General features: G+C 48.0%; 1 protein-coding gene across 3 annotated transcripts in view; it reads right to left on the bottom strand.

The window, feature by feature from the left end:
• Positions 1-23024, bottom strand: part of FNDC1 (fibronectin type III domain containing 1) — a 113703-nt gene that overhangs the window by 74939 nt on the left and 15740 nt on the right. For 2 of the 3 annotated variants that reach the window (XM_079940020.1, XM_079940018.1), the window contains exon 1: positions 22304-22635. The exons of the other annotated variant lie outside the window; for it this stretch is intronic. In XM_079940020.1, the coding sequence (XP_079796146.1) occupies positions 22304-22412 (109 nt within the window). In that variant the 5' untranslated portion in view covers positions 22413-22635. Of the gene's footprint in view, positions 1-22303; positions 22636-23024 lie in introns of those variants that run through there. 3 annotated transcript variants of the gene reach the window in all.

Raw genomic sequence — 23024 nt, 5'->3', positions numbered from 1 at the left:
GTTTTTTCATCTCCACAGAAGGCAAAAGGAGGACGTGAGCTCAAGCGGCACCCTAAGGGATTTCAGAGGAAACAAAAAGAATTTCCTGTCCGTGTCCTTCCCCATCACCCCCCATTCGAGGCTGTCTTTGATGGAGATAGACGGTAAGGTGCTCGAGACAGAAGCAGCGGCCTGCAGAGTCTGCTATGACTCGAGCAATTTCATACCATGACAGAGTCATCCTACAGTTCATATCAGTAAACCTCATCCAGATTCAGTAATGTTTTACCAGGTACTGAGCGGCAAAATGGTATTTTGATGACATATCAGACACCTGGTAATTGCCAAGCTAGACATCTCCATGCCATGGCTCCCATGAGACCTCTGTTGGTCCGTTGGAGAATAAAAAGTAGAGACAGTCAGCACCCAGAGTTCTTACTTTGGTCTAGGCTCCAAACTCCAGGCCTCATTCAAGAGGGCCTAGCAGGCCAATTTGGTGAAGGGTCCAAGTATGCATGCACATCTGTTCAAGGATGGAGTTCAAGATTCCAAGGGCTCTGCAGTGTCGGTCCTCAGAGAGTCCGCAGAGTGGCCTCAAGGGATTCTCCAGGGCTGACGAAAGCCCTCGGGAAGGCTGGGTCCAGAGCTAGGTCCCACGGCCGGCCTGGTCTGCCCAACATCTACAGGGCTCATTTGTCATAGTGGACAGGGCTCAATTCCTCACCTGTCCCTTCCCCACCTCCCCACTCTGGCATCTCTCTGGGCATCGGATACGGACCACACACTCAGTACTCACTTAAATGGCTAATGGGTTGAAGAGAAAGACGTTAGGATGGTTTAGACTAATGAGGTCAACCGAGGGTCCCCAACCCAAACACCTCCAAGGACAGGAAGATGAAACAAATAAGCGAAGACATATTAAGGACTGTAACGCTCCGACCAGAGGCACAATTTACTTTCTGGCACCTGTTGACCAAAAGGAGTTCAGGATCCAGACTGTCCAATATTCTGGGGAGTTTTTTCTAAGAAGCTAGAAATCCTGATTTTTGTGTGAAGTCTCCCAATTTTATACTAATTCACTTAAGTTTTAAGAAACACTATATGAAGAAACACACACACACACACACACACACCCCTCAGCTGGCCAGACTCAGTCCACTGGCAGCCAGCTGGTGACCTCTACCTTAACTCCAGAAGAAACCATTTAGTTGCTGATCCTGACAACTTCCCAATGTCCTGTGTGAATGCTGAGACTCCCGTGGGAGTCTGGGTCCATCAGTAAGAGCATCAGGTCAAGGTGCATATGCTAAAGTCTGGAGAAGAACCAGCACTAACCCAGCCCCCGAAGGCTTGAGGTACAGATCTGTTCAAGAATTCATTTCCCACCTCCAGAATTCCCTCTCTCTCCCAAGAGACCCAAAAGCTGTGAAAAAAAACTTGCCTAGGCTCCAAGGAAGGAGGACCCATCTCAGGATGAGTCTAGGGAGGGGAGTGTGAGGTGCTGCCTAGGCTTCAACTACTCGTACAGTCAATGACTTCCACATGCCCGGCTCTGCCCTAACCATCCCAGACGGAGAGTCCCTACCGCCTATTTGATAGGCCCACATGAGTTCCAAACTGGACGTGTTGAAAATGAAACTCTTGGTTCAGACTCACCACCCATCCTTAAGGGTACACACCTATCTGCAACAGCCAGAAATAAACATGTTCCTAGAAAGGGAGCTCTGTCAAGGGCTACTTCTCAGATTAAGAGAAGGAAAGTTCAGAATCCATTCATACAATGAAGCAAGGATAAAAGTGATTCCAAAAAATGACACAATCCATGAGGAAATCCTGCTGAAGACTGTGATTCAGAATAGTAACTGGATCTTTCTGGAGCCAAAGTGTTGTGTTTGTTTGTTTGTTTGTTTTGCTTTGTTCTACTTTTAAAAAACACCCTCCAGTTACTTCATTACATTCTCCAGACAGGCAAAAAGAGAAGAGAAGGGAGATGGATGGCAGACGTGAGGGAGAAGTTGTGAGACCACCATTAAGCCACCTGCATGCTTCCTCTGTACCTGCTCCATCGCAGCTTTCCAAGTGGACTGACTTTAGTCAAATCCGCTACACCAAAGCGTTGGCACACAGAGTTCAACGAATATCAGAGGAATGAATGAATACTGTGAACTGGATTTACGGTCAACCTACCATCTAGAAACAGAACAGTAGCTGAAAAACAAGCTCAAATCCTTTCATTCCTGTGACTGCACTGGACAGAGCAACCTCTCACAGAATCATCTAGACAAGGATGCTACCCCCCAGCTGAGGTAGGAAAATCCACCGATAAAATGTTAGTTGGTAGAACCCAATATTTTCTGAGACAATAACTGACAATCATTACAAGAAAAATAAGTATTTCTTCTTTGAGTTTTCTACTGCATACTTACTGAGGGAAATGACTCAAACGATAGTTTGATTTGACTTGAAAACTAAATCTGAAAAATAGATTTGTATCTCAAAACTCAAGGTCATATTGTACTACACAATTTATAGATTGACGTTAGATAGCAATGATGAGCTGAGCTGATAAATAACAAATCACATATAATTTTATCTCACCTGACTAAGTATGTGAAGGAGCTTTTCCAGGATTTGAAGGGTAGGGGACAAAAGCGGTCCTTAGGAACATTTGAGCTCAACCAATTTGAGAAAGTAGATAAAGGAGTCAGAAATCAAACTCTCAGGTTTATTACTGAGGAGGCTGCACTGGAGAAGGTGGATCTAATGTGTGACCTCCATCGCGCCTCCTGTCCCCCCTCCCGTCCCCCCTCCCGTCTCCAGTTCTGGGTAGACACAGCCGAGCCTGCAGAGCAGACAAGCTCAGGACCACTGCCTCACAGGTTGGGTGAGAGCAACAGGCCTGGGCCTCCACCCAGCGCTCCCCATGGGTAAGCAGGATTGGAGCCAAATGCAGCCTTCCTGCAGCAAAGCAGCCTCCACGAGGACACCTGTGGGCCTGACTCTTCTCATTCGTGAATGCCACCGAGTAGAGAAAGCAGACCAACGGAGCCTGGGCTCTCACCACTCACCCCTCCAATCTGCACGCCTCAAGGAGGGGAGGGAGCACAGGATGCGGACAGAGGCCAAAGCAAACATGAGGAGAGGACGATGGAAATCCCGGAGCATCCCCAGAAGCTTGTTCCCTCAGCCCACTGGGCGTGACCTCAACCTGAGGCCAAGTGCGGCTGCCTCTTCAGAGCGAGGGTCAGGACCACTTGCCCCCCCTTCAGAGCCTCCCCCAGTACTAATCACTGTCCCACCATGTATCTTTCTGGGGTCGTAGGTGGGGACTGCCCGCCCCCAGGTCCCCAAAAAGCTCTGAAATGAGGAAGGCTCATTCTTTAACCAAGTCCAAAGCCAAGTTGACCTCTAGCCTGAAAATCCACTTCTGCCCTTTCCTATTTCAGTCCCAAATTTTGCCCACCTCATGGTGTCCAAAATAGCCCACGGGATTTCAGCAACGAGATGAAATGACAAAATAAAAATACTCTGAAAATATAATACTAGCAACATAAAAAAGTCCCCGTTTCAATTTGTCTCTCCTATTACAAAAGTCCCAGGGAAAAAAAGTCCAAGAGTGAAGGCTTCTCAGCCTCACAGCTTAAATAAAATAGAAAGATGTGAAGCCCAAATTGCTTTATTCCCTTACTTCTTATCCTGTTTCTCCTCAGCCAGAAGAGATTCATTCAAATGCCCAGAGGGGGGTCAGGGTTCTCTCAGAACTGCAACCTCTGCCATCTTTCACTGGAACTGGCATCGATTCTTCAGGATTCCCTGGACTAAAACTAATTGAATCCAAAGTCTCTCAGCTCCCCACATTCCTAAAGAGTCCTAATAAGACCCTAAAATCTCTGCAAGACCCTAAAATCTCTGCAGGGAACCAAAAATGTGCTGTGTGAAGGACACATATTATTTTTCCCTACCCAGTGAAGCCTCCCCCAGTTCTCTGGTAACAGACCTCTGGTCCTGTGACCCAGCCAACCCCAAAAACTTCACAGGAATTGTTCTCACTGGAGCTGGACCCTGAACACTGCCTTTGCTCTCGGTTGGCATCGTGGGTGACCAGTTCTTGCTGTCACACGGCGAAGAGACCAGAGATGGAGAGAAAGAGTCTGGGCACCCCTAAGACCAGCTCGACCCCTGCCCTTCCCAAGGTACGGTTCCACAAGCCATGAATTCCGGAATTTAAATTAGTTCGAGTTGGGTTTTCGCCACTTGCAGTCAGAACCTAATGGATTAAGAGCCTATTAATCTAAGTCTTTTATGGAAGTCAAAAATAACTTTTTTGAAGCTACCCCAGCAGCCAGTACATTTGGTCACAAAAGGCTGCCAGTGCAGACACACCCAAAGAAATTAAGGCAAACACCAGCCAGGGACGGCTGCCATTCTTAGCTGAGGACGCCTCGTAGCCCACCCAGTCTGGCAGCGGAGGCCGAGAAGCAGGAGAGGACAAACTTGGTTAAGGAGAAAACCCCCAAAGGAATGTTAAAAGCCTTGGAAATAAACTGGCCCCTTAAAACCCCAAAATGCTAAAATTATTTCTTAAGTATACCAAGGATTGCTCTTTAAATGCAAAAAAACCCTTCAGGTTTGTGTAAGTCTCTCTACTGCTTTTTTGTCTGAAATTCAAGTTTGACTTTCCACTGAAAACCGCCAAATACTTCCCAGACTCTGAAATGAAGAAAACACAGATCTCAGTGTAACCACAAATGTTTGACCAAAAATCCAATCGATACGCCAAAAAAGGTTAGGACGTACTGAAATCGCAGTGTAGCTTGGGGGAGGAAGCAATGTGATCTACAAATCTGACTATGATTCCCAGGAAAGCTGGAAAAATTCAACAATTATCCATAAGATACCAGACAGCACAGGGCTATCCAGAAATGCAGAAACAACCAGATGGTTGGCAGCATGTGCGCAAAACACTGAAATGACTGCTTGTTAAATAATTTTTCAAATGGATGTTGGAATTCTATTTGCCAAATAGTTATGACCCTTCCCTTCCAAAAAAAAGGGGAGGGGGGAAGTACATGGTGTTTTGCAACTGTGCGAAGTAAATCTGATACTAGTAAAATTTACAGGTGGCTGATTGAGTTTTCCACCTGAAAATCTGGGGCTGGGTAGACAGAGTCAGAATATGAAAATAATGGCCTGGCTCCTCTTCCGACATTTCATGCTAGGCATGGGGTTCCATCAAAGTGTTCCCCACGGTCGGCACAGTTCTTTAGGTATAACTGAATAAAAAATGAAACCAAACTCTAGATCTTTGGGGTCTTTAAACATAAAAAACACTCCAGGGAGCTGAAAGAGCTTTGCAGACAGAACCTCTGAGCCCACCATGGGGATCCACACATACCGGCCTCACGCAGAGAGAAACACCAAGGCAAGCAGGTGCTCCGGGTCCCTCGGGAGGTCAAGGGTAGCCAGGGCTCTCCGGACTTCACCCCTGGTCCACATCCCTCAAAACCCAGTCAATTTTCCAGGTTAATAGTGACTTACTGGATTCTACATTCTACCCCATGCCCCCAAATATGGCAAATATGTCCTGTCGTATTTACCTGGGAAGGGTGTATGTGAGCAGAGAAGCTAGAAGATTCCAAATGGCCCGGGCAGCTCTTGTGTGCGGCTGGAGCATCAGTCCCGGTTTCCTAATGGCCAGAGGGGCCAGCCGGGCCCTGGGTGCAACTGCACCCCTGCTCAGCACGCCAGCAGCCTCTGCTAAACCTGAATTCCCCGCAAGGTCCCTCGCCCCTTGGGCATTTTCCAGTATTTTGATAACAACAAAGCACCATTCTAGTCAGAGGAAACGGCCAAATTCATATGCGTACATGCCACTGTGCTTATACAGGTGCTGGATGGTCACTGAATACAATTGTGAATCACATTTTTTCTCCGTTAGCTCAAAGAAGCCAAATGGTGAAGCCATCCAAATCTCAAAATTCGAGCCACTGGCTAGTCCTTAAGTAGAGTTTGTCTGAGTCCACTTCCATCCTCTCTCGCTGGCAGCACCACTGCACCCGCATCCAGCTGTGTGCAAGCCTCCTCCACCCTGCGCCGGCTTCAGGCAGCCTCGTGTCATGGGCTGAGCCGATCCCCACTCTTGGCTTCGGGAAACTACTCCCCTTGGGGGCCGCACACAAGCTGGTCACGCCTGAGGCCACCAGGCACTCCTGTGGGCACATGGGGACTTCCCAAGGGAAGAGCCCAATGCCACATGGACAGCGCTTTCTCCTTTGTCCCCTTCTCCACAGGAGCTGGCCCCCAACTTCCCAGCCAAGACCACTTGCACCCTCAACACAGCCACAGTCCCTTGATGCTGGTAAACAACGCTGTCATTCCAACACTCTCGCATCACCTCAAGGGTTAACAGCTCCCAATGGACAAAGTTTGCTTAGAATGTTCTAGATTCTAGGTTGTTTGTTTGTATTTGGGGGGATACTGGGGTGAAGAGTGGAAGCCAGAATACTTGCTAATATAGTTTAACCTCATTTTATTCCCCTTCATTATCTTCTCTCTTTCTTCTCTCCTGACCCCCAGCACCTTGGGAAAGATCTACAAAGCAGAAAAACACAAAAACTGACCCAAAAATGAAGCAGCAAAGAATTCTGTTTCAAAACAAACAGCAAGCGGCAAAGCCAAAGTCAGATTCTCCAGCGCAAAGGATTCTCTTAAAATGAATCTGCCTTTTCCCTCAGGATGTTTTCTGAGACGTTTTAAGTTGAATTTTTATGAGTCCCATTCAAGCCAAGTTTCCCAACTAATTAAGAACAGTTTAGCAGTTTGCATTGAATTCAGAAACGGCTGTATAGACACTGTGGGTGGGGTACCCGAGAGCCATGCCCAGCTGCTTCTTCCTCCCTCGCCTTCTTCTATAGTAGAGGCTGAGATACTGAATATTCATAACCCTTCAGCTTCCCCTATAGCTAAGGGTAGTCATGTGGTCAATTCTAGCCAATGACATTTGAGAAAGTTACTGCCGCCACCTCCAGGAAAGCATGATCAAAGGGTCTGGATCTGCTGTCCTGTGCTTTCGCCTTTTGTATCTTCCTCCATTTCCCCCTCCCCGGGATGTCAATGTGATACCGGGAGATGCAGCAGCCATCTTGGAACGTCAATCAAGTAACACGTCTGAGAATGATGACCTGGCCTGGGGTGGCAGAGTGCAAATACAAAAAGATCCTGGGTCCCTGAGAACCTCTCTGCTCCCGAGTTTATTGGTGAGTAAGATAAACAATTCCCTAACCTGTTGAGCCACTGCTCACCAGATATCGTGTTATCAGCAGCCCAGTCCATTGCTACCTGATATCATCATTTCTGGATCCATAAACACAAATCACTTTTTCTCTTGATTTCTAAATGAGAACTGCTTTAACTTTAATTTCATTCTGTTTGGTGTTTCTAAGGGATCCACTCCAGGAATTTAATTTCTTTTTTGGTTTTATACATTTATGTGTCTTTTTTTTTTTTTCCACACACACTGAGGAATTTAATTTTGACAGTGTCAATGATTTATCTGTCAGTATGCCATGGACTTGCTACCCAGATCATGATGCGGCCAGAAAGGGTGAACTTAACCAGCAGAGCTAGCAGAATTTGAACATTAGGAGTTAAGGTTTTAAAGCCCTTGTGGCCATTTTATTCAGGAACCAATGTAAGCAAAAGCTACTGTTCCAGAGACAAAAACAAGAATTCTTCCCCATCTAAACCACCAGCTTCCCAGAATGGTTTAGGGAAATGGAATTGGAGGAATTCCACAGACATATTTATCTATGACAACAGGAAAACAAGGGACCCTGAAAAGAAAATGCCTAGATGTGAGAAGGGAACATAGGACTCCTCCCTGCTGCTGGATGGCATCAGAGACCCTACGAGAAACCAGTACTTGCCAGGCTTTTGTGGGATCTTTTGCACATTCTTCAAATTCAATTCGCAGCTGAGAAATAGCTGGTGCAGCTTAAACTCAGCCTACTACAAACTGCTTGACGTGCCAGCCAAAAAAAACTCCCTGAAAATTCATTCCTTGTCCCAAAATGTGAAAGTCATTGTCTAACTATGTTAAACACTTGGGCATTACTGTCGCTGTAATCACCGCTCATCTTACTCACAAAGCTCCCTGAAAAATACCCTTAGAAGAGAGGCCAAGCAAATGTTGTGGACAGGAAGGTATGAAACAGAGTAAATGAGGCAGACATGACCAGAAGCCAACCCCACATGGACCCAGTGACAACCCAGATTGCTAAGGATAATCACTTTCTGAAATACGTTTTCGTATTTAAAATGTTTTAATATTTCAGATAATCACTTACTGGTTACGAATGGGCAGAGGCAAACCGTCTACCGATGAAGATGAAAAAATGCACAACACACCCAATGAGCAAAACGTTGTAAGTTTTGCAATGGGACCATTTGTGAAAAGGAAAAAATAGAGAAGCAAAAGAGAAGGAAGGAAGTGAACATTTGCTGTGTAGCTACTCAGCGCCAGCCACTTCATTTACTTCTGTAGCAGATATCTACTGAGCCCCTACCACGTGTCAGATTCTGGGCTACGCGCTGGGGATCCAGAGGTGGTTAAAAAGAGTTCACGTGACCAACCACTAGCTCTTGAATCTCCGTAACAACCCAGTGAACTGTGCTTTGGTATCCTCGTTTTTATTCAGTGTTTTGTTTTTACTAAAGCATAGTTGATTTACAATGTTGTGTTCATTTCTGCTGTACAGCAAAGTGACTCAGTTATACATGTGTATACGTTCCTCTTTTATATATTCCTTTCCATTATGGTTTACCAGAGGATATTGAACATAGTTCTCTGTGCTCTACAGTAGGACCTTGTTGTTTATCCATTCTATACGTAAAAGCTTACATCTGCTGACCCAAACAGTATCCTCATTTGTATAAATGAGGAAACTGAGCCTCAGAGAGTTGAGTGACTCGCCAGGGGCACACAGCTGGTAAGTGATCGTGGTCACTGACTAGACTCAGGCCTGTCTGAAATCATAGACCATATGCTCTTCCTCCTATACCTGGTTGCCTCTCAGCTGTCATTATAACTACAAGGAATAAATGTAGGCCTGGAGAGAAATCAGAACCAAAGGTATAAAACTGAAAGTCATTAGTGGAAGCTGAATTCACTGGGACACGTGAGCTCACTGCACTGAACGAGCTCTTCTAAGTGTCAGGAAGATGTCATGCTGCCAAATTCTCCTTCTCGCTCCTTCACTTACGCTGCTTCCAGCAACAGCTGAATCATTCTCCTCGTGGAAGTACCTCTCCTGTCCTCCCTGAGCCACAGTCTCCCTCCTTCCAGGACACCATACTCCCTGGTTTCCCTTTCCCATCACTTGTCTCCTTCAGCAGCTCCTCCCTCTTTGCCAGAACTCAAAACGTTCCAGTGCTTCCAAGCCCCGCTCTGGACGCCCCTGTTCTCTGCGTACCCCTCCTGGGCCTTCACTAAGTTAGCATGTCCAGTCCCAGGACTGCAAACACCACCCATGTGCTCATGGCTCCCGAATTCGTAACTCTAGCTCTGGCTTTTCCTCTGAGCACCAGCGCATCCAACTCTCTACTTAGCATCTCCAATGAAACCCAAGGAACACTGGTGTCTAAAGGATGACGGGGACCAAAATGTTTCAAATCTGAAACATTAGTGATAAAGGGGAGAATCAGGATTCAAATTGCATCCTGGAAGACAGGAGTGGAGAGGTTTTCAGGAAGAAGGGAATGTCCGTCAGTGTCAAGTAAAGGCTCAGAAGAGCTCACTTTTTCTCCGCTTGTTATTAGGACGTGTCCACTCCCATTCAAAGCCCCCCAACCAAGCAAACATGCCACCGATGTTTCACTCTGCAAATATCAAACTTCATTCGTTCCTTTTCTATAGCTGCCCTCCAAGGATTTTTGTGAGAATAAAGTGTGAAAGAAAATCATAAAGCACTCAATAAACGTGAGATACAACAGTAAGCAGAAGAGCCACAGAAGGACCAATGTCACCAATTACAACCCAACAGAAAACGACCCGGCAGGGTTCCCAGTACCTGGGCTCTTGGCCAGCGCCCCCTCCTCACACAGCAGGAGTGGGCTTTGGGTCCTCGTTTCCCTCAATCTCAGGAAATACCCTTACATAATATACTTAGAAGTTTTAAATCTTGAGAGTTGAAAGTCGGGTAACCTGATCCAATCTCCCCTCTTCAATCTGCCTATCAACTGCGTGTCTAAAATGGTCTTCAGTGCTTTCCATGACTAGACGGTTCTACCCACATTCCAATAGGTTTCCCCCACCTTCAAGGGTAAGCATCTATGAATGTGTTACTCAGTTGGGTGATGCAGGGTTATTAGGCAAGGCGCTGCCCAGGGATACAAGTGAGGTAATCACAGATATACAAGAAAGGCAAAGGTCTTCAGTCTCCTGGGCGAAGCACTATATTGGCATCCAAACGAAGAGCGAGGGCGTCGACATTAAATATCATCTGAGTGCTGCTAACAATAAACGTTATCAGGGCTCAGACCGTCCTCTTCAGGCTAGGATGATCAGAGAACAAAGTATAGCATCAGCGGAACTCAAGGACAGCCTTTGCTAGAGGTTTCTCCCGTGGCCACTGCTTTCCACAACTTGCATTCTAATAGGACACTTAATCTCTTAAGACTCTAACCCAGCCTACCCTTTAACCCTCACAATGTTCCCGAATTGCTCCCTGCAAGGAAAGCTCATTACAACTTCAGAGCCTCATCAGACCCTATGGAACTCATCCCAGACAGCCCTCATGTTCTACAAGAGACACACAGTCTACTCAGACAGTAGCGGGTGCCTCATCTCCCAGGCCTCTCTCTCCCTGGGTGTTACAGTCAAAATGTCATCATGACAACCGTAAAATAAGATCAGCCCAGGTCTCAGGAAAGTCAAGGAGCTTGGTGTTCTCTGTCCCTCTTTTCTCTTCCCTTTGACTGTGGTCTGCTTGGATATCTGTAGGTATGTATGTGGCTTCTGAGAGTTATTCAACGTAAGAAGATGCTTCAATCCTCCCAGTCTATCAGAAAATAATAGAAAGAAATCGTTGGGTAGGGTAGAAAATAGTATTATCAACAGCAGGGCCAGGGAGGCATTACAGCAGAAAGAGAACATGGTGGCTTTCCATCACACAGAGAATGTCAGGGAGTCAGACACTCTGGGAGAGCAAGGCTGCCACATCACACCACCTAGAAGACTCCACTAGACAATACAACCTCGATAAAAGAAAGACAGCAACACATCCCAACTTTTACTAAATAGGAAAAAAACGTAGATTGTGTCAACTTCAAAGTGCACCCACCAGGCCAAGTCCTCGGACAGATCTGGTGATTTCTCCTGCTGACCTCACGATTCTGTGTGTTATCAGTGTAAAAACATTCAGAACTTAACACTCTATCTGGCAGGCGGAAGTTGATTAGAAAGTGCTAGATGATCCTGTATTGCTACACTGATCACATTTGATGCCATTATTTATTGTTGCGTCAATCCCAACTTCTTTATGAAGTCTTTGTAGCCTGTGCCTTAGAGCCTAACAGAGTAACTTGCCCATAGCAGACCTGATTTAACTATTTAATTACTTACTTTATGAACGAAGGCTTTAGCCAGGCTGGATCTATGAACTAGGCTCACTGAACGTGCGTAGGTGTTTGGAGCTCTGGGTTGACAGTTCAGCACACAGTGCAACACAGTGACTCACATCTGCCCACTTTCCAACTACGGCCCAGGGCTGGAAGTTGTGTGAATTCTTTCACCTACTGAAAAGGAACTGTGTTGGTATGAAGGCATACCGTATGTTGTGGGTTGAATTGCGTCCTCCAGAAAGATATGTTGAGCCCTCATGCCCAGTACCTGTGAACGGGATTTAGAAACAGGGTTTTTGCAGATGTAATCAAATTAGGATGAGATCATGCTTGACCAGGGTTGGCCTTAATCCAGTATGACCAATATCCTTATAAGATGACACATGGGGAGAATGTCACGTGACAACGGAGACAGAGATTGGAGTGACACACCTACAAACCAAGAAGCACCAATGATTCTGGAAACCACCAGAAGCTAAGAAAGGAAGGATTCTTCCCTAGAGCCTTCAGAAAGGGTATGACCTTGCCCTGCAGATTTCAGATTTCTAGCCTCCAGAGCTACGAGAGAATAAATTTCTGTTGTTTAAAGGGCCACCCAGTTTGTGGCCCTTTGTTAGGGCAGCCCTAGGAAACAAGAATACCGTGTAAGTAAGATTCTTCACTCCCGCTGCAGACGGGACTTCCAGCACAAGCCAACACTCCTCAAAATTCGTGTGCTGACTCCACAGGTTAGAGTGAGAGGCATGCAGGGGCTGCCCCACACCCACAAACCACACATACCCTGCTGGCCTCAGGTCAACAGACATAAAGCGACTGAATGTATATCATATGTAATTAATACCAAAGGAAGCATATCTGATCATTCAGTGAATATTTACTAAGTACCCACTATTTTCAGGCAGGATTCCAGGCAATGGGGAGAATTCAGTGAACAAAACTGACAAAATGGAGCTTCTGTTCCAGAGGAGAAAGACAGGCGATTACCACCACACAACTGAAATACGCACACTCTCAGGTAGTGATAGAGATTGAGGAGAAAAATAAAACTGGGATAAGAAGTGCTGTGGGGTATGGGTAAGATTATACTGTTAAATGGTGGGGAGTGGTCAGGTGAGGCCTCACAGGAAGATGATACGGCATAAAGAACCTGAAAACGGTGAGGGATAGCCCATACATGTTTATGGAGAGTTGTTCAGGCCAAGGGAAGAGCAAGTGCAAAGGCACTGGGGCTGGAAGGCGCCTAGCACATTAGGGAAGCAGCAAGGAGGCCCAGGGGCTGAAGCCGATAGTGAGGGAAGGCCTGGCGAGGAAGATGATCATGTGTAGCCTTGAAACTTGCTAGGACTTCGGTTTCTATCTGAGGGAGGTAGACGGCTCTGTGACACCATGCATCCTGAGAATCACTGTGATGCTGTTTTTTGGTTTTCTGTTTGTTTGTTTTTTGCTGTACGCGGGCCTCTCACTGTTGTGGCCTCTCCCGTTGCAGAGCACAGGCTCCAGATGCGCAGGCTCAGCGGTCATGGCTCACGGGCCCAGCCGCTCTGCGGCATGTGGGATCTTCCCGGACCGGGGCACGAACCCGTGTCCCCTGCATCGGCAGGCGGACTCTCAACCACTGCGCCACCAGGGAAGCCCCTGTGATGCTGTTTTAAAAACAGAGTGTAGGGGAAGAGGGCAGGAGCAGGGGGACCAGTGAGAAGGTTATCGCCGTAATCCAGGTAAGGTGGCTTGGACCAGGGTGGACGTAGTACTTCCCTGCCATGCCAAATTACTCACCATAATATCTCAGTACACACAAAATACTTGCAAACTAACTGTAGTGATCTCAAGCAGAATGGGCAAAAATACATACTTTTTAAAAATAGGCTTTTACCTATCTCAAAAGGTTATATATACAATTCCATTGATATGACATGACATTTTTTTCTTTTTGGCCCTAGTTCCCTGACCAGGGATTGGAGCCCCCTCGCCCCTGCAGTGGAAGCTCAGCGTCTTAACCACTGGACCACCAGGGAAGTCCCTGATATGACATTCTTGAAATGACAGAATTACAAAGATGGAGCACAGATTAGTGGTTGCCAAGGAGGAGGGGAAGAAGGGAGGTGGGCGTGGCTATAAAGAAAAGCAGGAGGGGTCCTTCCGGTGGAATGTGCTGTATCTTGACTGTGGTGCTTGCACAATCTACACGTGTGTTGAAATGACACAGAAACACACACACAAGCATGTGAAACTGGCGAGATCTGAATAAAGTTGATGACTTGCACCAGTGTCAGCTCCCCAACCAGGGCAGTGCACTGCGGTCACACGAGATGTGACCTTCGGGAGAAACTGGGTGACGCAAGGGAATCTACAGCTCTCTGAAAATAAAAACTTTTAAAAACCATTAAAAAAAATGACCTTTTACACACATAATGTCGTCCGAAGTCCTGACCCTTCTGCCTGGGGAAATGCTCCCGTAAAGCTGTCTTTACACTGACCTACAATAAGTACAGCAAGCCCCCCTGGCCTCCGTGTGACAGGTTCACCCACGCTCTCCACTTTCTAGGTGGAAGCATCGGTGTGACGACCACACAGCTGGGCCATTGCTAGTCCGGAGAGCCTGAGCCTTCGCTGTAGAGGATTTTGTTTTATAAAACACTATGAGGGGGCTTCCCTGGTAGCACAGTGGTTGAGAGTCCGCCTGCCGATGCAGGGGACACGGGTTCGTGCCCCGGTCTGGGAAGATCCCACATGCCGCGGAGCGGCTGGGCCCATGAGCCACGGCCGCTGAGCCTGCGCGTCTGGAGCCTGTGCTCCACACGGGAGAGGCCACAACAGTGAGAGGCCCGCGTACCGAAAAACAAAACAAAACAAACAAACAAAAAAAACACTGAGGATGAGGTGGTGCTGCCCTCGTGAGATTGTGCCGGCAGCTTTCCCCTCTGTCGACCCAAAGTACCCATCGGTGTCAACAGGTCTGGTTCTTCAGATCCCAGCCGGCAGGGCCCGCCTGGCCGGGGCCGCCCTCACCTGGCCTGGCCTGGCTCAGGTTGTTCCTCTGAGCTCCCAGGAGGCCACACGTGACCCAGCAGGTCTCCCGCCTCTTTGGCCCTGCCCCGTGCTGGGTGGTCCAGCTGCGGGTGACTGTCAGCGGGACTGCACCTGCAGACAAATGCGGTGTCGTCTCAAATTAGGAGTCATGGCTGCATACCTGCTCAGATTGTTTACTACGATGCTAAGTGGTTCCAGCCACAGCACTAGGGTGCAGGGACCCACCATCCACCCTTCTCACAACAGCAACACAGGTGCATCCCCGATCCGTGTCTGCTGGCTTTGGCCAACCATCTGCCTGCGACGAAACAATACAGCTGTCCTGGACCTTCCAGTCCTAACACGCATCCCACTGCCTGTACCCTCCCCTGCCCTCCCCATGCCTGTGCTGTCACAGACGGACTGTGTGTACTGGACTCGGCATTCCTGTGCTTGCTGAATGAATGAATGAATGAATGGACACCTTCCAATGGAAACTCCCACAAAGTGAGAGCTGGAAGGGGCCCTTCTCCACATCTCTAGTCCAATCCCCTAATTTCGCAGATGAGAAAACTGAGGCCGGAAGAGTCATGACCTGCCTAAGGTCACAGTGCAAATGAGCGGCTGGGTCAGGGCTACTGGAGTGAATGAAGAGCTGTGACACCAGAGAATAATTCCTAAAAGACAAATCCCAGCATTTCAATGACGCCTCTCTTCTGAGAAGTCTGAAACCCTTCACGCTCGTAGTACTACAGTCTCACCAGGTGCAGGTCTGTCAACCCCACAGATGAGCTGCTCCTGCTTCTCAGTGCTGGTCCTTGATTTAACCCTCGGCTGTAATCAAACTTGAATTCTGGGAGCCTTCTGGTGAAAATCCAAGGCCAGCGGCTCAGGGTTATGAATTCCATCACACGGGTCAAACATTCCCAGAGAAGCCCTGTGTTAAAGGTTGAAGGGTTCATGTAACAAACTAGACACAGAGCACTGGCCTCCAGGGCCCACTAAGTAAAGGGCACTCCCCACAATAAGGATCTTGCTTATATCCAAATGCCAAATCGATTTTGTAACAGGGAATAGGGTTCACTAAAACCCCATCTGAAGTTAAGCCCTACCAGAGTTTAACATGCTTCCGTGTACGACAGAATCATTTCTCAACAGCAATGTGACCAAAGCACAGATTTGGAAGGGCATCCAGAGCAAATCAGAAACGGTTGTACCGGCCTAACGAAGAGACCGCCATAGGAAACGTCCAAGCCAGCGGGAGCCGGGGAGTCTGCAGGAAGAACGTGGGGTCTCAATCCAGGAGACTGGAGTCCAAATCCCAGGACCCCCACTCAACTAGATGTCTGACTCTGGGACAGTCCCCTCGGGGTAAGATGAGGATGTTACCAACTTCACAAGGCTGCAGTGAAAATGAAATGAAATGACATACAGGGAAATGGTAAACTGCGGCACTTTTAACTGCCAGTTCATATTAAAAAGAAAGTTGAGACACAACCTAAGAACTCCTCATAAAGGTGAACACAGGATTAACTAGACTGTACTTTAAGGATTATGATGATGTTATCATGGCCTCCACATATAGGAGGCCACAGGAGAAGAATTAGCAGCTCTCCAGTTATTTCGGTGCACTTCCAAACCTGTCTTAGGAGTTGCATTACTCTCTCTGGTTACAAAGAGAATCCAGTGAGCATGGAGGGGAGATACTGAGAGAGACGGTTTCACCCAAACTCACTCAAAACTGACTTCCAGTGCCCAGGAGGCAACCTCCCCTCAGGGTCCCTTGCGCTCACCCATCCTGCAGCTGCTGCAGCTTTGACCAGAACCTGCAGATATAACAGGGGTACCCCAGCAGCTGACCCCAGCTTTAGGTTTAGGCTTCAAATTCTTTCTCACCAACGGGCAACTGAAAATTGCTAACTTGCAGGCAGGTCCACTCTCAGTGAGTGAGTTGTCCTTCCCAGCTTAATATCTGAAGGAAACTCCAATGAGTAGCGAAATTGAAAAAAAAAAAAAGGGCAAACACTAAGGGAAAACCAAAGCAGGTAACTGAACGTATGTCCTAAGTTTCTTGTCTCTGTAAAGCCCCGGCGACGGGGGCTGGAACGCGAGGAGCCAGAGGGCGGCGGCAACGGGGCAACGCGGCGGGAAGGCCCCGAGCGCCCTCTAAGGGCTGTGGACCGCAAGTGCTGCCGCCTGCCGGGCCAGGAGCCGAAAAAGGAAGGAACTGGGAGAAAATTGTGTCTTCCGCATCTTCCACGTGGCATCACCTACTACTCAGGGGCACAAAAATTCCTTATTCACAATTTCAAAATTTTCATCACCTGATCCATACTGCAGAATTTTCCTTGATAAGATGATACTAATAACACAATTCCCCCAAATTAACTTAAATTCATCTTCTTTGTAACTAAGACAAGGATAATGTCTTAGGAAAAAACGATGTTCGCCATGTGTTTAACCAATATCTCCCTGAATCCAAATGCTCTAAAATATGTCTACTAAAATAATGCAGGGACTACCCTGGTGGCACAGTGGTTAAGACTCTGCGCTCCCAATGCAGGGGGCCCAGTTTCCATCCCTGGTCAGGGAACTAGATCCCAAATGCATGCCGCAACTAACAGTTCGCATGCTGCAACTGAGGAGCCCGCCTGACGCATCTAAGACCCAGTGCAACCAAATAAATAAATAAATATTTTTAAAAATTATTTAAAATAATGAAATAATATCCATTCTCTGCCCTCAGCTACCCAGTTCTCCCCAAAGGCAGCCAAGGTCTCAATGTCAGATGTATCCTAACATAAATATTCTATGGTTAAACACGTGAATACACATACATATATATTCTTTTCTCTCCTTTATCTTTATACATTTAAATACTCACGTCCATATTTTCTAACTGAAATAAAATCTTCTGAATAGAAGTTTTATTAGAACTCAAGAAATTCCTAAATTCCATAGGGACCAATGAAAAGAGCTCTGCTCCTTAATCAGCAAATCATGATGGGGCCTTTCCTGAAATGCTTACATCTAGGCTCCCTTTACCCACACCCTCACCCCTTGCAGTAGCAAAATAATGGTCCCCAAAGATGTGCATGTCGTAACCCCAGAACCTGTGAATGTGTGATCTCACACAGCAAAATAGACTTTGCACATGTGATTCAGTTAACAATCTGGAGATGGGAGGTTGTCCGATGTAATCACAAGGGTCCTTCTAAGTGAAAGAGGGAGAAGGAAGGTCAGAGTCAGAGAAGCTGATGCATGGATGGAAGTGCAGTGATGCCACTGCTGGAGAGGTCACCAGCTGAGGGTCGCGGGCACCTCTGGAAGCTGAAAAAGTCGAGAACCGGATTCTCCCTAGAGCCCCAGGAGGAACAAAACCTTTGATGTTAGGCCAATGAGACCCATCGCAGACTTCTAACCTCCAGAACTGTAAGATGATAAATTTGTGTTATTTTAAGCCACTAAGTTTGTGGTAATTTGTTATAACAGCAACAGGAAACGAATACACCCCTCCAGCCCTCACCCCCAACAGGGCCGGGTTTCAGGCCTTTGTGTCTTAAATAGAGCTATGAATGGTCTTGGTAAGATGATGATCTGGAACTGACCAGTGATAACTTTCCAAGGACATAAATTATCACTCTGCAATTCTATTACAACCTCTAATTCCTACTAATGAATCGTGTGCTCAGTTGACAAATAAAACAGTTCTTTCATCTGGGGGAGGAGGGGCTCCAATGTACAAGATAAAAGGAAAGGGTGTATTCACCCACTCCTCTCAAAGAGGACAGAAGTAGGAGGGGGACCCTACAGAGCTGCATGTAGGTTGGGCCACAGGAGAATCTGTGAGGGCTTCTAGAGGTGGAAGGAATCTTTCCATTTGCTTGGTCCAGTGGGGATTGACCAACTGGCCCGAAGCCACACAGCAGGTGAATGGCAGTGCTGAGACTCAAACCCAGGCGCCTTGATGTTGAACCTACATCCCCTCTATAGGCAGTGGTTATCAAACTTCCTTTTCTCAGATTCCTATCTACTCTTAAATTAATGAGGATCTCACAGAGTTTGTGTTTTTGTGGATTTTATCTATCCGTATCTACTGACCAGAAATTAAATCTAGGAAGAGGTTAAATTACGTACTTATTAATTCATGTTAAAATAGCAATAGTAAACCATTACAAGCTGACATAGCAAACTGTATTTTATGAAAAATAACTGTTTTCCAAAACACAAAGAAAATGAAAAGAATGGCATTTTTTGGCATTTTGGCAAATCTCTTTCATAGAAGACAGCGGGATCTCCTATCCGATTATGCCTTCAACTTATTGCAGTATGTTGTTTTGGCTGAAGTACCTGAAGACAATCTGACCTCATACAGATATGGGAAAGGTATTTTAATAGCCTTACAGATAATTTTGGAAAATCTTTGATACTACACCAAAACTCATCAAGTAGCAGTTTCTTAAAGGTTAGTTGCAATGTACAATCTGAAACCATAAAAAGAATTTTTCACATTTTGTTACATTAAAAATCCACTGGGCTATTTTGCACTTTGGTGGACCTTTTAGCCAGGCAAGATATTGTAACACTGTGCATGGGTCACTTGGATTTACCAGTTCACTTGCTTATGCAGAGCATCTAAATATTGACACATTTTATAACACAGTATTTCAAAATCGCGTTCTTTTATATCACCACCTAACTTGTTAGGAAAGTTTCTAAGTATTGGGAAGTTTTCAAGTTTAGGACACTGGAGGTGACATGGCAAAATTCTGATTTTCACCTGACAGCTCAATTTTCTCACTGGCAAGACATACTAGCAGTTATTTTACCAGAAGTGGCAGACCGCCTTTGTTCATTTTTTTGAGATGTCTGCCAAATACTCAAGTCAAAATAACTGGTCTGTCTGCAGCCATTCTTTCCGGTAAAGGCGGCGTTCCATGAAAAAAAGCGGCTAGTTCAGCTCACAAGTCAAACTATCACACAACTGCTTCTCTGCGGGATTGCTGATGAACTTGGGCAGTCAGCAGAATTGCTTTCTGTGCCTTTCCCATTTCCTCACACGGAATATTAAAAAGACATGCATACAAGGGTAGAGATCTGGTTAAATTAATCATTTTTACTGTTGCACGAAGGACATTCTTCATTGACACTGGCATATCCTTTCTCAACTTCAAAAGCCTGAAAAATGCAGTGACTACCAGCTCATGGTGGCACCAACGCTAAGATTCACACTACAGCACCCGCAGTTGAAGTTTTCTCACTAAGCTTTTGTACCCTCCCTACAGACGTCACCACTGTGAAAAAGGCAAATAGTCTTAGTATTACTTTGAAAATCGCTTTGACCTTGCGGATTCCCTGAAAGGGTCCTCAAGCTTTAAAGAAAAAAGCTTTTAAATCACCCAAAACCATCCTAAGATAACCACTATAAATGTATGGGAGTATGTGTGTCCTCACGTGTTTTTAGAAAAACGTATCTTATCAGACTGGCAAGTGCAATCACAGTTTTAACTGTTGCGTAGTATTTTATTGTAGGGATGGGGGCGGGGAGCATGCATCACTTGCTGATTTTGTTTTACATTTTAATTGACCACCAAGTTGAAGGGTTTATTTAGATCTTCAGCATGCCCTGCAAATCCCCTCTGTTTTAAGGAAAGCTCCTCTGAGCTGTGATGGGTCAGCCACTAGGAAAGTGGCTCTGGGTGATTTCATGACAGGGATTCTGATCCCGAAGGTCTGGGGGATGGGGGAGGGCCTGACTCGAGCAGCTCGCTAAGCCCATGCATTCGTTCAGTGAGAGAGGAAGCAGTGTGTCCACAGCCCTGCTGCAAGTACCAGAGTACAAGTCTGGAGCAGTGACTGCAGCTATTACAGCAAGACAGGCAGGAAGCCTTCCAGAGAAGCAGGTGAATAAATTACGTGCCCCCCGATTTCTTCCCCAGCACGTGGAGCTCTCTGCAGGCGAAGTCGCTTCCTTCTATCATTTAAATGCAGTAGATATGCATTTCAAAATGTGTTTGTCCTCCTTTGTCTGCTTCTAGTCTGGTCATCATTTTCTTGCAAATCCCACGTCAACACAGTAGAGAGGAGTGCCAGTAAGCGTTCCAGCTCCCACATTCCACAGCTCAGTGATTTACAGAGCGGAAGGCGAGCCAAGGAGCAGCACGCGGAAGGCAGCAGGATTCCGGGAGCGATCACACGCCGCCCAGACTTCGGACCCACGCAAATGTAAACCCGTCGGGCAGGTGGCAGTGGAACCTAACAGGTACAAGGCTGCAAAATGCCAGGGTGGCACTGGCTCCACTTTCAGTCTGTTTTCTGATACAAAAACTCTTTCCAATTCAGAGAATTTTAATTTAGAAAAAAAAAAAGCCACGGGTTGTAGGGGGGGACGTTGAAAGGCTTTAAAATAGTTTTATTCTTGATAAGTACTAGACAAATATTCAGTGAATGCTTTCCTAGAAGTAGCTAACAGAGACGAAAACAACCTACAACTGGACCCTCGTTTTATGAAAAAGTGGCATTTAGCATCCCAGCGCTGGGCATAACCCTGAGACAAGCGTTATGCCTGATGCACCCACCAAATAGACTCAGAAGGCAACGTGACCCCCAACTTTTCCCTTTTCCCTTGTAGTAGGAGGGCAGTCGACACACTAAATAGCGTCATAAAGCAAGCAGCCCTCCTTAGAATCGCATCTGAATTTTTATAACCCAGCTGGGAGTGAGCAGTGTCAACAAAAATGTCGACTTCAAACCGATGACATAAATAAAAGCCACACAGTGTCAAGTGTGAAAATGCCTGCACAGGAGGTGGAAACAAGGGCCACCAACGGCTTAGGGATGAAAAATTTGTCTCGCTCTGTGGGAAACGTACAAGAAATCTGAAAACAGCGTGCTTGCATTTTCTGAAAAGCGTTTCTCACATTTCGGCCCCCAAAGCAATCATCCACCCCGTCTCCAGCCTCAGCCTTCGGGGAATGGTGAGCTTCTCCCGAAATGACCCTCCCTCTCCCCTCTCCCTCCTCTCAAGACAGATGCCCCCCTCCCAGCTCCAAACTTCCCACCGAGATGCAACGTAAGAGCGCGGCTTCTCCCTGGGCACCGAGGTACCCGATTGCCCCGCGGCGGCCCACAGCTTTCCCCGTGCCCTTAGAGAACAGTCCTGCCTCTCTGCCTCCCTCTGGTCTCCCGAGTGTCGTCCTTCACCAGGCATCCGTGCCTCGGGGCAGGTGAACTGGAGGAAAGAAGGATGCCCACGGGGAAATTCTGGGCAAAGGAAAGCGTCACCCCTCCCCCCACCGCAGAGTCGAGAGGTCGCCTTTCTTTCATTTCCCCCCCCCCCTTCTTTTCTTTGCCGGAATGTTCCCGGAATGTTAGACTGCTGTGTCTCCCGACTCCGGGCGTTCGACGGCAAAGTTGAAACCGCTTTGCGCTGAGGTCCCCATGCCGCCAACCGTGTCCCCGGGCCCGCCTCCAGCGCGCGAGGCTCCGAACGCCCGGACCCGCGTCCCCAGCCGCCCCTCCGCGCCCCGACTCGCGAGCGATGAGGACGCACAAGTTAGTGACAGGACATGCAGCCAGTACAGAGCAGGCCGGCGGTCCCCCGAGCGACAGGCGGGTGAGCGGCGCACGGAAGGCGGACAGGGAAGCGGTGAGGAGGCGCGGAGAGCCGGGCGGCCGAGGCCGGGACTGCGCATACCTGGAGCCCCCGCCGAGGAGACGACTGGCAGCAGCGCGGCCAGGAACAGCAGCGCCGCCCAGGGCAGAGGGAGCCGAGCCCGCGGGGACGCCCCGACCTCGGGCGCCATCGGGAGCCCGGGGTGCGCGGCGGGTTGGGCCGGGCGGCTGCCGGGTGGGCGCTGGGCTGGAGCCTGGGAGCGCAGAGGGGCCGCCGTCGGGTCCCCGCCGTCGGTTTGCGTCGGAGCGCTCTGCGCCGCACCCGTGCGCCCAGGCCCCGCGCCGCTCGCTCCCTGTCCGCGCCGCGGCCGCCGCGCTCCGCACTGAGGCCGCCGGCCGCCGGCCGCGCCTTTTAGCCGCGCGCGGGCGCCCCCTGCCGGCATGCGGGCTGAGGGGTGGCGAGGGTGGCGGGGTGATGGCCCGAGGCGGGCGGGGTGAAGGGCCGCGGCTCCGGGTGCCCAAGCGCCCGGGAAAACCGCTGGGCGGGTCTAGAAACGCAGTGATTGCTGTGCGGGCGTGCGCTCCCGCTGTCTAACCTCTCCGGCTTTCCGGCTGCGGGAATGGCCCATCACGTCCAATCTCCTTGCCAAGCCCAGGCATGCCTCTGTCACCTTAAATAAATACCTCTGGCTTCAACATTGGGGACCCGAGCCAGGCCCCTTCACCTCTATCAGCCTGTTGCGGTCGTTCCTGCAGCCCTCCCTGGTCTTCCCCACACCCCGCACCCGGGAAAGGAGGATTTA

Source organism: Stenella coeruleoalba (genome assembly GCF_951394435.1).
Source record: "Stenella coeruleoalba genome assembly, chromosome: 12".
Taxonomy (NCBI): domain Eukaryota; kingdom Metazoa; phylum Chordata; class Mammalia; order Artiodactyla; family Delphinidae; genus Stenella; species Stenella coeruleoalba.
Note: the sequence above shows the minus strand (reverse complement) of the source record. Positions and strands in the feature narration are given on the sequence as shown.